At 44.3% G+C, this 13,130-nt stretch overlaps 1 protein-coding gene across 4 annotated transcripts in view; it reads left to right on the forward strand.

Moving 5' to 3' along the window:
* Window positions 1-12,314, forward strand: part of SYBU (syntabulin) — a 44,056-nt gene extending 31,742 nt beyond the window's left edge. The window contains exons 5-7 of one of the 4 annotated variants that reach the window (XM_053395423.1): window positions 4,678-4,884; window positions 9,188-9,337; window positions 10,343-12,313. In XM_053395423.1, coding sequence (XP_053251398.1) covers window positions 4,678-4,884; window positions 9,188-9,337; window positions 10,343-11,438 — 1,453 coding nt within the window. In that variant the 3' untranslated portion in view covers window positions 11,439-12,313. Of the gene's footprint in view, window positions 1-4,677; window positions 4,885-9,187; window positions 9,338-10,342 lie in introns of all 4 variants that reach the window. The other 3 variants (XM_053395424.1, XM_053395426.1, XM_053395427.1) reach the window with 3 other exon arrangements.
* Window positions 12,315-13,130: the final 816 nt, after the last annotated feature.

The following is a 13,130-nucleotide window of genomic DNA, read 5'->3' on the forward strand; positions in this document are numbered from 1 at the left end:
GAGGAGAAAAGATACCTCTAAATTTAATGGCAAATCATAAAAGGCAGAAGTCATTTAAAAACAGCAGTGGAATAGAATTGTTTTCTGCTTCTGTCTAAAAGACAATAAGGAGGCAGCCAGGCAAATCTCTACATGAGGGATAGGCAACTATCTAGGTGTTGTGGAACTTTAACTCTAGAGTTATGAGCTCCAGCCAGAATGGGCCAATGGTCGGGAATGATGGGAGTTAAAGGATTCCAGGTTCCCCATACCTGATCTCAATGTTCTAAGTATGCCACAAAAGAGGCTGTTCCTCAGTATTCAACACATTCCATTTTGCAAGCAAGCGAAGCAGATAAAAAAAACACAATTAGGATTCAAAATTGGGGAAGCAGCTGGACGTATAGTCCCTTAACTGTACCCTGTCATAGCAATTAACCTTCATCCTCTCTGGTCAGCACACATTTTTGGCAGTAATGTTTTGCCAGTGTAGCATGGGCTTTGCAGTCAGTTGAAAAGTTGTGACACTGGTGTAATACCTCTGTTGTTGCATACTAAAGGCTACGGGAGCCTCTGATGATTGGCTGAACTTGCCTTGTGTCACAGAGCAGGGAGAAGAGACTCTGGCAGAGTCAGAGGGTCAGGCCATCTGGAAAGGGCTAGAGGAGGACTGTATCCCTAAGGTCCTAGGGATACAGAGGCCCCAGATGGCATTGCAGGAGGGAGTTCAAACTTAAACGAGAAGATACAAGATTTGGAAAAACAGTAGCAACAGAGTGGATGGGCACTGAAGTTTCTTTTGCAGCCGTACTGCTTTATGGCAGACTTCACTTAGGGCAATTTACTACATTCTGCAGTGCGCAGTCTCCATGTGTGTATCATGAGATCATGATCTAGTATGTAGGGTTGGGTGAGATCTGATTTTCAGCTTTGAGATATATCACCAGCTAAACATTGCAATATACTGATATATTACGATGTCTATAATAAGGATGGAGCAATGTAGAGGCATTGGCTGGCTGCAGTTTTTTCCCCACATTGTGACTTTTGCATAGCACATTCACAATATATTGCCAAGTCAAAAATGGTGAAACCAATATCATGATATGGACTTGAAACTGGTTTTAGATGATATATCACCCAGCCCTAACACACATCATGATTCGCAATATATTGCCAGGTCAAAAACTATGAAACTGATATCATTATATGAACTTCCAACTGGTTTTGGACAATATATCAATACAACTAGCAACTAACTCTTTCTTAAAAGCATGTACGTATGGTGTGTTTTTATATATACCCCCACTATGGCAAAGTTGTGCAGAATATGACTTTTTCTAGTTCATTACAGAACATTTTATAACTAATAAATCATTCCTGGTTAATCACAGGAGCTCCTGAGAACAATTTGCTCTGCCCTGGCAATGCAACGAACATCATCTCTCCCATATGCTCAAAACATACAAGCTGCTATCCTTGCTTACAGCTATGAAAACAAGCCCCACCAAGTCTTGGGCTTCCACATTTCTAGGGATGCCATATTTCAAAAAGTAAAAACCAGGACACCCCGAAAGTCATTGAGCATTTTCTTTACAAAAATGCAACCCCCCCAAAAAAAAATAATTCAATTTTTCGATTGACTTGCCTAAGATCCACCTGGAATGTGGTTCACCTTGACTATGGTTAGTTGAAACAAGTGGACTTCATAGACTTCATAGTCTGAAGTTGGCTCATTTCCACTAACTATAGTTAGGATTATTCACGGGCCAGAGTTTGGATGCTGCTGCAAGCTGCAATTAATTTAAAATCAAAGTGAAAGTTTCTGAACTCCCTTGAGGCTCGCTGAGGGTTTATTTATTTTTTAACTTGAAAAGCAACTTTGGGAAGCTGTGATTTTGAGTGTGGGTTGGCAAATGCTCCATCCTTTTTCCACTGGCCATTTACCCCACTCAGAATCAACCCCTGTTATCCTCCTTCCTCCTGCAGGTTTCTAGCTCCATAATTTAAATATACCTGGAACTGTGTGTGAGGGAGACAGCTTGTGGGGGACATTTTGCAAAGAAGAGCATTGCCCTGAACTCTTCAGAGGAGAGGCAGGATAAAAATGCCATAAATGCCCCTCTTTTAGACAATAAAATAAAGTAAAATCCACTTTCCCCTCCTTCTAACAAAATTCTCCACTGAAAGAAGCTTGATACCATAATGAAACAAATTTGCTGGAACTGGGAACTGGATTAACTTGAGTCGCACAAGTAACTTGGTCACCTTCATGCAGTTTCTCCTAAAACAATTGCACCCTAGGATATTTGAGTTAAAGCTATTTATAATGATCTTTTAAAAAAGAAAAAGGAAAAAAAAGTTATTTGAGCAAGGAAGTGAAGAGGGGGAAACCACAGAGCCAAGCCTTAAAATCCCCTCGCTCAAGCTCCATAAAATATCCTTTTCAAATACATCCTTTGAGCCAACAAGGCATATTACACTTGCCAAAAATATCTCTGCTGCGCCATGTGTGCAAAATGCAAACAGGTTTTTTTTCTTCCTCTTTTACTGTTTTCCTCCACTTGCCACATTTTTTTAGTCTTTAAAAATATATATATACTATTTGGTTTTGGTTCCTGTGCAAGGGCAAGGTGCAGTTGTGAGAGATTTGCTCAGCGTATCAGTCCAGTACAGCTGTCTAGCATCCACGACAGCTTTCCATTGTGTCCACATAGGCAAATCAGAGTGGAGCTAAGCCAACCACAACCTTGGGATGCTGCCTTGCTGCAGCACAACTCATTCCGCCATCTGGTCTGTATAAAGTGTTCCATGCAAAGAGAGAAGGAAAACCAGTTCAAAAGCTTTCTAAATTCAGAGCTTTCTGCCTCGTGATTTGCGGTGTATCTCCTGCGCTTCCTCTGACTTTCCCCCCTTCTGCTCTCAGCTGTTGCCGCCTTTGATCTTTTTAAAAGAAACGGTTTTGGGGTTGTTTGTTTGTTTTACGTCCAGTAGGAGGTGAACAACAGGTTTGACAGAGCCTGCTTTAGAGACTTCCCGTGCTGCTAATTTCCATTTATACTATTAACCTAATTTGTATTCCCCCCTCCCCCCACACACATTGGGTAGATCCCATGTCAGCAGATACAGTGGTGAAGATCCTTTGAATTTTGCTATCTCTCTTAAATAATAATAAAAAAGGAGTGAAAAGTTCTTAGAAAGTAAAACAATAAACATGGCTTTTACAGTATGTTCTCCTAGAAATTGAGGTTTTCAGACGCTATGCCCTCTTATTTTCCAGCTTCATTTTGCAATATTTACAATGTGTAGATAGAAAAGTTGATGTTTTAAAAAGCATTTAAATTAGGGTGATGAGTATAGAAAGATAAACATCTAAACAGGGTAAATAGGTTTGGGACAGTAGCAATTTTACAACATCATGGTAAAAGCCTGAAGATGAAAAGTAAAGGCAAATATATGTAAGACATCTATTTTCTCTTTCTTTAGCCTTTGAATTACTTCCATGGACAGTAATAATACTTTTATTTCTCCAGCAGTAGATTTATTGAACTTGTCTCCTGAGTTTCCTGGTGACAACTATAGCAATTGCAGGTCTTTATAGGACTAAAACTAGTTAAGAGGCAGCTAAAGGCTGCTTTAATCAGAGGTGTTAAATTCAGATTGACTGAATCTATCATAATGAGCCCTTTGCGTGAAATTTACTGTGCCATCCTATATATGTCTACTCAGACATAAGCCCAGTGGAGTTCAGTGGAGCTTACTCCAAAGTAGGTGTGCATGGGATTGCAGTTGTAATTATGGTTTGACATCAATACAGCGGTGATCACATCTCCAGTGGCTATTGCATCACAGAAATGGGAGAGCGTGCATGTGCATATATCTATTTTTAGTAAACGTGCACTATTAGTAGATAATACATATTAGAGCTACCACCCAGTTAAAGAAATCTGAAGCTGATTCATTGCGTGAGGTTTAGCCGGTCAATCAGGTGATTAAATCTGCATAGGTTTGCAAATGGATAAAAACAATAGCTGTGAAGAAAGGAGCATTCTAGCCATTGCTGTTAGGTTGGACGCTTCAAATGTTGTTGGACTCTCATAATCACCAGCCAGCATGGCCAGTAGTCAGGGATATCTGGAGCCATAAAGGTTCTCCACCTCTGTTTTGGAAGATGCTTGTGTGCCCCAGAAATCACTGCCTTTAAATGAACTTTCCCTCTTATGTAGAGTGGAAGGATACCTCTTTGAAAGTGGTGACAACTACAGCTGTACCTTGGGTTACAGATGCTTCAGGTTACAGACGCTTCCGGTTACAGATTCCACTAATCCAGAAATAGTACCTCGGGTTAAGAACTTTGCTTCTGGATGAGAACAGAAATCGTGCGGCAGTGCAGCAGCAGCAGGAGCCCCATTACCTAAAGTGGTACCTCAGGTTAAGAACAGTTTCAGGTTAAGAACAGACCTCCAGAATGAATTAAGTTCTTAACCCGAGGTACCACTGTACATGCAATTTTAATTATTTTTATTTTATTTTTTTAAAAGCAACATTTAAAAAATGGATGCCCTGCCCAATTAATTTGGGATACCTTTTCCCACCAACCAAGAGGCTTTTAAACAGATTAATACAGCTGACTGATTGTAACTCTGATGTATATTTCCTTTGTGCCCTATAACACATTGTTTTTGCTGTCTACTCCAGCCGGGGTCCCCACGGACGGAATAACGGAGCCTTGTCCTACAAGTCTGGATCTAGCCCTCCTACCACGTCCCGCGAAAAGGACTTCCTGTCAATGCTGTGCAAAAATCAGTTGAGTCCCATTAGCACCCACCCGAATTATGAGGCTTCTTCGGCCAGCAGCAGCAATTCAGGCTCATACAAGGGAAGTGATAACAGCCCCATTTTGAGGCAAGTGAGCTTCTCGCAGCTTTTTCCTCTCTCTGCCCTGCCAATCACCTAAGCCCCCCTCCGTTCTCAGCTGTCATCAGAATCTCCAATTGTAACTGAAGATTTTCTTCGTTACATGGTACATCAGGCTCGTAAATTCTCTAGGCGTTCCAGTGACATCCTTTAGGCATTTGAACAGGTGTGGTGGCAGTGATGACACCATCAGCGCACCCGCTAAACCAATTAATTTCCCTCCGAGGGAAGAAGCTTAGCAAAAGGCTGCGTATTCCTTGCTAACTCGACAGTCTACAATAATGTTTCTTCTATACAACCCTGTTGTGGGATAGTATAGAATTTAACCCTGCTTGCCATTGCCTTGACCTGCAGCTGCTGCAAAAAGAGCCTCTGGTGTTGTCGCATCGTGTGGTGTCCTTTGATGTGTGACCCTCCTGACCTTTGTGTGGCCACTTCTTCACTTGATGTCTTTACTAGAGGCAAATGGGTGTTGCTTGCTATCTGCTCCGTCTAGAGCACTTAAGTATGCTCCAGGAAATACGATGTCCAGGAAGGGCATAGATCAGTGGTGGAATGCCTGTTCTGCATGCACTAGGTCTCATATTTGATCCCTGGCAGCTCCAGGAAGGGCCTGGAATGTGCCCTGCCTGGAGAGCTTCTGCCAGTCATTTCTCACTCCCCCACCACTGAACCTCCTCAACCTCCCATTTTTGGTCCCCCACAGAGCATTTCCACCACCAATAGGACACAGCACACACACCCTCCACTATCCTGAAAAACCTCTTATTTTATTGTTTTATTCGTTGGTAGATTTTAGATTTTAGAAGGGACGCGGGTGGCGCTGTGGGTTAAACCACTTGCTGATCAGAAGGTCGGCGGTTCGAATCCCCATGACAGGGTGAGCTCCCGTTGCTTGGTCCCTGCTCCTGCCAACCTAGCAGCTTGAAAGCACGTCAAAGGGCAAGTAGATAAATAGGTACCACTCCGGCGGGAAGGTAAACGGCGTTTCCGTGCGCTGCTCTGGTTCGTCAGAAGCAGCTTATAATAATAATAATAATAATAATTTATTATTTATACCCCGCCCATCTGGCTGAGTTTCCCCAGCCACTCTGGGCGGCTCCCAATCAGTGTTAAAAACAGTACAGCATTACATATTAAAAACTTCCCTGAACAGGGCTGCCTTAAGATGTCTTCTGAATGTCAGGTAATTATTTATCTCTTTGACATCTGATGGGAGGGCGTTCCACAGGGCGGGCGCCACTACCAAGAAGGCCCTGTGTCTGGTTCCCTGTAGCCTCACTTCTCGCAATGAGGGAACCGCCAGAAGGCCCTCGGCGCTGGATCTCAGTGTCCGGGCTGAACGATGGGGGTGGAGACGCTCCTTCAGGTATACAGGACCGAGGCCGTTTAGGGCTTTAAAGGTCAGCACCAACATTTTGAATCGTGCTCGGAAACGTACTGGGAGCCAATGCAGATCTCTCAGAACCGGTGTTATGTGGTCCCGGCGGCCACTCCCAGTCACCAGTCTAGCTGCCGCATTCTGGATTAATTGCAGTTTCCGGGTCACCTTCAAAGGTAGCCCCACGTAGAGCGTGTTGCAGTAGTCCAAGCGTGAGATAACTTAGTCATGCTGGCCACATGACCCGGAAGCTGTACGTCGGCTCCCTCAACCAATAAAGCGAGGTGAGCGCTGCAACCCCAGAGTCGGCCACGACTGGACCTAATGGTCAGGGCTCCCTCTACCTTTACCTTTAGATTTTAGAAACAGGCAAGATTCAATGTGGACACACAAAGCATTTTTTAATTAAAAGGGTCGAGACTCCTTGCACTCTGCTCACTCTTTCTTCCTGCCCAGGGTAGCCCTGCTCTCTGCCTGCCCCCCAGCAGCTGCTACAAGCTGCCCAAGGGAGGAGGCCAGCAGTGGTGGCCATGGAAAGGCAACAGGATGCTCCCTCGCAGCCTGTCACTCAAGACAAGCGCCAGCTCATCCTCCTCCCTGAGCCCACTGGTGAAAGGGAATAGAGACATTCTGGGATCAAAGCAGAAGCCAGGATGGCTTTCGCAGTTCTGAAACTGTGCATGGAAAATAGGGACACTAGAAGAGTATGAGCTGGATGTACCAATGGTCTAACCAAGCATATGGCAGCTCCTGTGTACCTAATGTGAGGGTCGCAGCCATGGTTACAGTTCTCCTTGTGCCATTGGCCAATCAAACTCCCAAGGTCCTTCTGGGTTAAAACAAAAGGCATCATTTGCTCACCTGGCAGCACATGTGCTGCTCACCAAGCATGCAAATGTTTTCACTCCTTCTTTCACGACAATGAGCAACCAGAAGACTGTACTATGGTTTCCACATTGCAATGGTGTGGTGGTGAACTCTAAAGTGCAGGCATTCTTCCTGACAACCCCCAGAGCTATGCCCCCAAAGCCACTCCTTCTGAGACCTGGCAACAAAAATAAAGTTTTGACCAATGCAGACGTTATGGCTTCAATACGAAGTCATTTCCCCTCAACCGCTGCTCTTGGCTTTGCTGAACATCCAGTCTGATGAAGAGTTCTGGGGGAGAGTCAGAAGCTTGCTCTTAAATCTGGTGATAATAAAGGGACTTGAGAGTTTTTCAAAATAAAAGCAGGGCTCGGCTATGCATGCTTAGCGTGATGGGCAGGTTCTCTCCAAGAAAAGCCTATTTGTCTGGCATGCAGAGGACTGGCAAATAGCAATTGCTATCATTTAACACTGGCAAATATCAATTACTATCATTTAACACATGTGCCTTTCCTTCTCTCCACCCCCCCTCCACCAACTGACCTATGAAATAAGTGCTGGTGGTGCTTTGTCCTGGCCTGTCCCTGCTTCCTTACACCACAGGTTACATTACAGGTGGGGAGTCAGTCTGGGCACCAGTTGCAGGCAGCTTTGTAGGGAGCCTGCTGGAAGATGCTCCAGGGAAAATGCAGAAAAGCAGCCCACTTTATTGGAAAACACTTAGCAGAATTAACTACATCTCTAGAAGGTGCTGAAAACTAATTAGCACATGCATGACAACAGGTTCTCACCCCCAAAAGCGTTCCAAGACCTCTGACAGCATCATAATTGTGGATTCTTCCTGATATTTCTGAAATCATTTGTAGGCAGTTTTTGTTGCTTTGTCGTTTACTTACTGGAATGGTGGATGAGACAATGTCTGCCTGCGATACAGGCAGCCAGAAAAAGATGCATTCTGTCAACAGTCTGCCTCCAGTGTCAGACTGATGGTTGGCTCAATTACTATCATTTAACACATGTGCCTTTCCTTCTTCCCCACCCTCCTAGTCATATGTTTAAAAGTGGAGTTTTAAACCCTAGTTAAACATGCAGTCAGGCAGAGGGAGAGGAAATGTGGGTCCCCTTTTCTCTCCCCCCCCTCGGTCCATATGCTTAATCCTGGGGTTTTATATCCTGATGAAATATATGGTCGAGGCAGGGAGATAGACGCAGACTGCCTGCATGTCTCAATCTCCCCTCTCTTCTCACTGCCACACTGTCCCTTGCTTTGAGAGCCCTGAATCCTTCTGATGGACTTGATCTGTTCCAAGTAGATCTGGGGCCGCCTCAGTCCTATGCACCCGAATCCCAGGTTAACCAGGATCGTCCCAATTTGGTTTGGGATCCAGCGCACAGGCCTTACTAGGGCCTTTTAGGTAGGAGGGCCTTTTTGGTGATGCCACCCATATCGTGGATGTTGCCCTCTAGGTGTTGAACTGCAGCCCCCATCATCCCTGAACATTGGGATTAACCTTGAATTTTCAGAACCTTAAACCTGGCCCAGTAACACATGTCATGATGTAGCACTGTTTATTACGAGTTAGTTTATACTTTTATATTCCACCTTTCCTCAATAAGCCCAAGATGGCCAACATCAGACATAAGCAACCTTTAAAAAACAACTTGACCACACCAATAAATAGTGACATCATCATTATCAAGTTTGTTGTTGTTTATTATAACCTCACTTCACCGTAAGGTACCAGGGTGGGTTGAATATTAAAACACAAAATTAAAAGCAGTTTAAAACAACTTGCAGTCACAAAAATACAATAGAGGAGCCATACCACATTATGAAAAAAAGATTTTAAAATACATCCATCATCAGTAATGACAGTTATTTAACCTCAGCAATTTAAAACAGCTTCAAAAAGGGAACAACCATTTCAGTGCAACTTACTCCCAGGTAAGTCTGTATAGAATTGCAACCTAAATCACCGGTTCTTGCCTTAAGCAGAATGTAAATCTAAAATTTGCAGGCACAACAACATTTTTCTGTTGTAGGCGGCCGGCAAGATACACCTCTTGTGGAGAGAACCACGGCATCAAACCACCTAGCCCAGAGCAGTATCTGACCCCTCTGCAGCAAAAGGAAGTTACAGTGAGGCACCTGAAAACAAAACTGAAGGAATCTGAGAGCAGACTGCAAGAAAGGTAAGAGTTTCTACTAACAGGGCCTTTTCAGTGATGGCACCCTGATTTCAGATGCCCTTCCCAGTGAAGCTCGCTTAACATGTACATTAAGCGGCTTTAGTGCTGCGGTAGCCAACGTGGTTCCCTGCAGATACTGTTGGACTACAACTCTTCTTATTCCTGACAACGAGGAGTCCATCACATTGGCTACCCTGGGTGAATGCATGGATGGCCTTCAAAACATTGCTACCATCTTCCTGGATCATTGGCCATGCTGGCTGGGGGCTGATGCAAGACGGATTTTACCCCCTCCAATCTGCCCCAGAGACTTGGAGAAACCCTCCAGAACAGATTTGAAAGAAGGGGGCAGGAGATTGCGGGGGGCTGGAATTGAAGGGGACTTTCATTCACACCACATTGGGTTTCATCCATAACATTCTTGCTTAAACATGAGGACAATCGATGGCCTAAGAAACAGTTATATCATGGGTAGGCAAACAAAGGCCCAAGGGCCAGATCCGGCCCAATCGTCTTCTAAATCCAGCCTGCAGACAGTCCGGGAATCAGCGTGTTTTTACATGAGTAGAATGTGTTCTTTCATTTAAAATGCATCTCTGGGTTATTTGTGGGGCATAGGAATTTGTTCATTTTCCCCGGCCCCCCCACAAGGTCTGAGGGACAGTGGACTGGCCTCCTGCTGAAAAGGTTTGCTGACCCCTGGTTTATATAATAGTTTTGCTGTTATAAAAGCCTATTTCTTGATATATGGATATCTCTTTACCACAGGAGTAGGTAACATGGTGTGCTCTCACCATGATTGTCAGAGATGATGGGAATTGTAGTCCAACGGTATCCAGAGAAGTTAACCATGTCTATGAGCTGACCATGTCTGATTCAAGCAGAAAACCTCTACCTTCCTTCATGCATCATCTTCACCATATCTTTTCCCTCCTAGCTTGGTAACCTCAAAAGGGCAGGTTCTCCTCACAGGAAATGATGCCTTGTTTTGTTTTGCCCTCCATTCAGAGAAACAGAAATCAAGGAACTCAAATCTCAACTTGCCCGCATGAGGGAAGACTGGATTGAAGAAGAGTGTCATCGGGTGGAAGCCCAGCTTGCCTTGAAGGAAGCAAGGAAGGAGATCAAACAACTCAAGCAGGTTATCGAAACCATGAAGAACAGCTTGGCTGAGAAAGACAAAGGGATTCAGAAGTATTTTGTGGACATCAACATCCAGAACAAGAAGCTGGAGACCTTGCTCCAGAGCATGGAAATGGCACAGAACGGCTCTTGTCACGAGGATCACAGCCTAGATTATGTGTGTGGGTCACCTGATAAGTCTTTGACTCCAAGTGCGGCCTACTCCAAAATGGCTGACAGCATGCTCATGGAAGACCACTCTGTGGAGGATATGGCAGATAGCGGTGTATTGCTTAGTGACGACGTGGCCAATGGGAACGATGTATTTGAAGAGACAGCGATGGACGCCACACTCGAACTCTTTACACCTTCCCCCTTAAACCATTTGGATCTCGTTAAAAACCTCACAAACGCCAAAGAAGAAGATGACAGCCACAGCCATAGTTTGGCAATGGAGCAGGCAGTTCAGGCTGATGTGTTGCTGTACAGCTCAAGCATGGAGCAGCTGATTCAGAACATATTCAAGGCGCACGAGGGACGCCCCATCAGTCCTTCTTCAGCTTCGAAAGAATCCGACGGATCTGGTCTCGAAAGCATCACAGACTTGCTTGTGGACTTGACTCCATGCGATCCGAATTCCGCTATCCTTTTATCCCCGCTGGAGTCGGCACACGATGCTGTGGATTCTAGGTATTACGAAAACAGAGTCATGAAGGAACTGGACTTCACAGACTGTTACGCCGAAGGCTTTGGGAATGTCACGAAGTTGTCCGAGAGGAGCGTTGTGAAAAGATACTGGAGCAGCAGCTTCTTTGTTGATGCTTTGGCCGTAGCCGCTCCCATCCTGCCAACGGTAATGTGGATGTTCAGTACCCAGCGAGGAGGGACTAACCCTGTCTACAATTTCGGAGCATTGCTTCGAGGATGCTGCTTGGTTGCCTTGAATTCTCTCCGCCACGTACCCGTCAGCGTCCGACCCTAGAGGGAATTCTCCTGTACAGTTGTGCCAAGAGGCTGAGTTCTGGTGGGTGTGGTTCTGGTTGCGTGAATATAATGTTGGGTTCTGTCCGTCCTGCTCCTAAATGTTTGATTTGCACTATATTTAGTTCAGAACATGTTCATTGTTTGAAACTGAAGAAGAAGAAGAAGGTGGCACAGAGACTTTCTGCCGCTAAATGTAAACGCAAGTGCATTTTTATTTTTATTTTTTAAAAGAAGCATGCTAAGCACTTCTCGTTCTGTCGTCGGATATGTGGATTGTGATACCAAATTGTTTTCAGATGGGAGGGGAAAGTACACTCTTACAAAGGCAGCTTACATAAGCCTCGCATGTATTGTCTGTCTGTGCTTCTTCGTGGTGCTTTAATTATGTAATCGCCCCCTGCATTCCACTGATCCTGTGTACAAGGGGACCGTAAACCAAAAATTAAAAAGAGAGGGGAAAATGGTATTGTAGATGGGTGGGTGGGTGGGGAGTCTTGAATCTTGTTATTAACCACGTTTATAAATATGATTGTGAATATATTTTATGAAGTCTGTTCAAAGTCTTAAATGAAGTCTTACTCGGAACGTACTGTTGTCACACAAGTGTATGAAGGAATATTTTAAATGTATGTGTACTAACTTATTTTTTTCTTGTTAAATAATCTTTTAAGGAAAAAGAAGAAGAATGCTTTATAATCACAAGCTATAAGTAAAGCATGTTGAAACTGAACTGGTGTCTTTGATTTAGCTGGGCATGGATCACTGCAAGAGGTCTGGATGCTCACCTCAGTTAGAAAACAAGTAGGGATTACACAATGTGTAGCCAGGGGCTGAGGGCCACAAGATGTGGTTGGACTACAATTCCCAGCAGCACCGGCTGCCATGCTCAATGGAAGATATGGTAACCTTAGGCCCTCCCACTGTTGGTTTGTGTCATGAAATGTATACACCACTTGAATGTGTGTGTGTGGGGAACCCTCAAGAGGATAAAACAAGAAAACCAAGAAAACTGTACAACTGTACTTTAAAACATACAAAAGCAAAAATACTAAAACAGATTAAAATTACCTCAACTTCCTAAGCATCTGTGTAGGCTTGTCTAAAGAAGCTGGTTTTTAGCAGGTGCCGGAAAGAGCAGTGATCTCAATAGTCAGGATGCAACACTAAACGATCAGGTTCTTACAAATGCAAAACAGGCATTACACGGCACCTGTAGTAGTCTCAGTTCGGCTCATTGAAGCAGTCAAGTGGGCACATGTTGGGTAAGGTATTGTAGGTAAATTGGTCCCAAGTTGTTAAGGGCTTTAAATATTAATAGTAACCTCCTGAACACGGCCTCTTCCGATTCAGATATTATGGAGAAATAGAATTGAGTGTGATCAGCACCTTGCTCTGAAACGCCTAATGACCGCTCTGAACGCTTCATGTAGATATGAAATAGTGCTGGAGATAAGATAGTCCCCTGCAGTACCCCATATGAAAGGCACTCTACCAATGCTACTGTCCGACTTGGTCCTGAAGGTAGGATTGGAATCAATGTAATAATACAGTACCCCCCAGTTCCAGTTCCCTGCTGGTGGTATCAAATGATCAAGATCAATAAGCAAGAGCCAGTCACACTCCCCCTATCCTGCTCTCCATCAAGGCAACCAAGGGCAACTTAGCTCCATGGCCAGGACTAGACCCAGAT

This window comes from Podarcis raffonei, chromosome 7 (genome assembly GCF_027172205.1).
Source record: "Podarcis raffonei isolate rPodRaf1 chromosome 7, rPodRaf1.pri, whole genome shotgun sequence".
NCBI classification, from domain to species: Eukaryota; Metazoa; Chordata; class Lepidosauria; order Squamata; family Lacertidae; genus Podarcis; species Podarcis raffonei.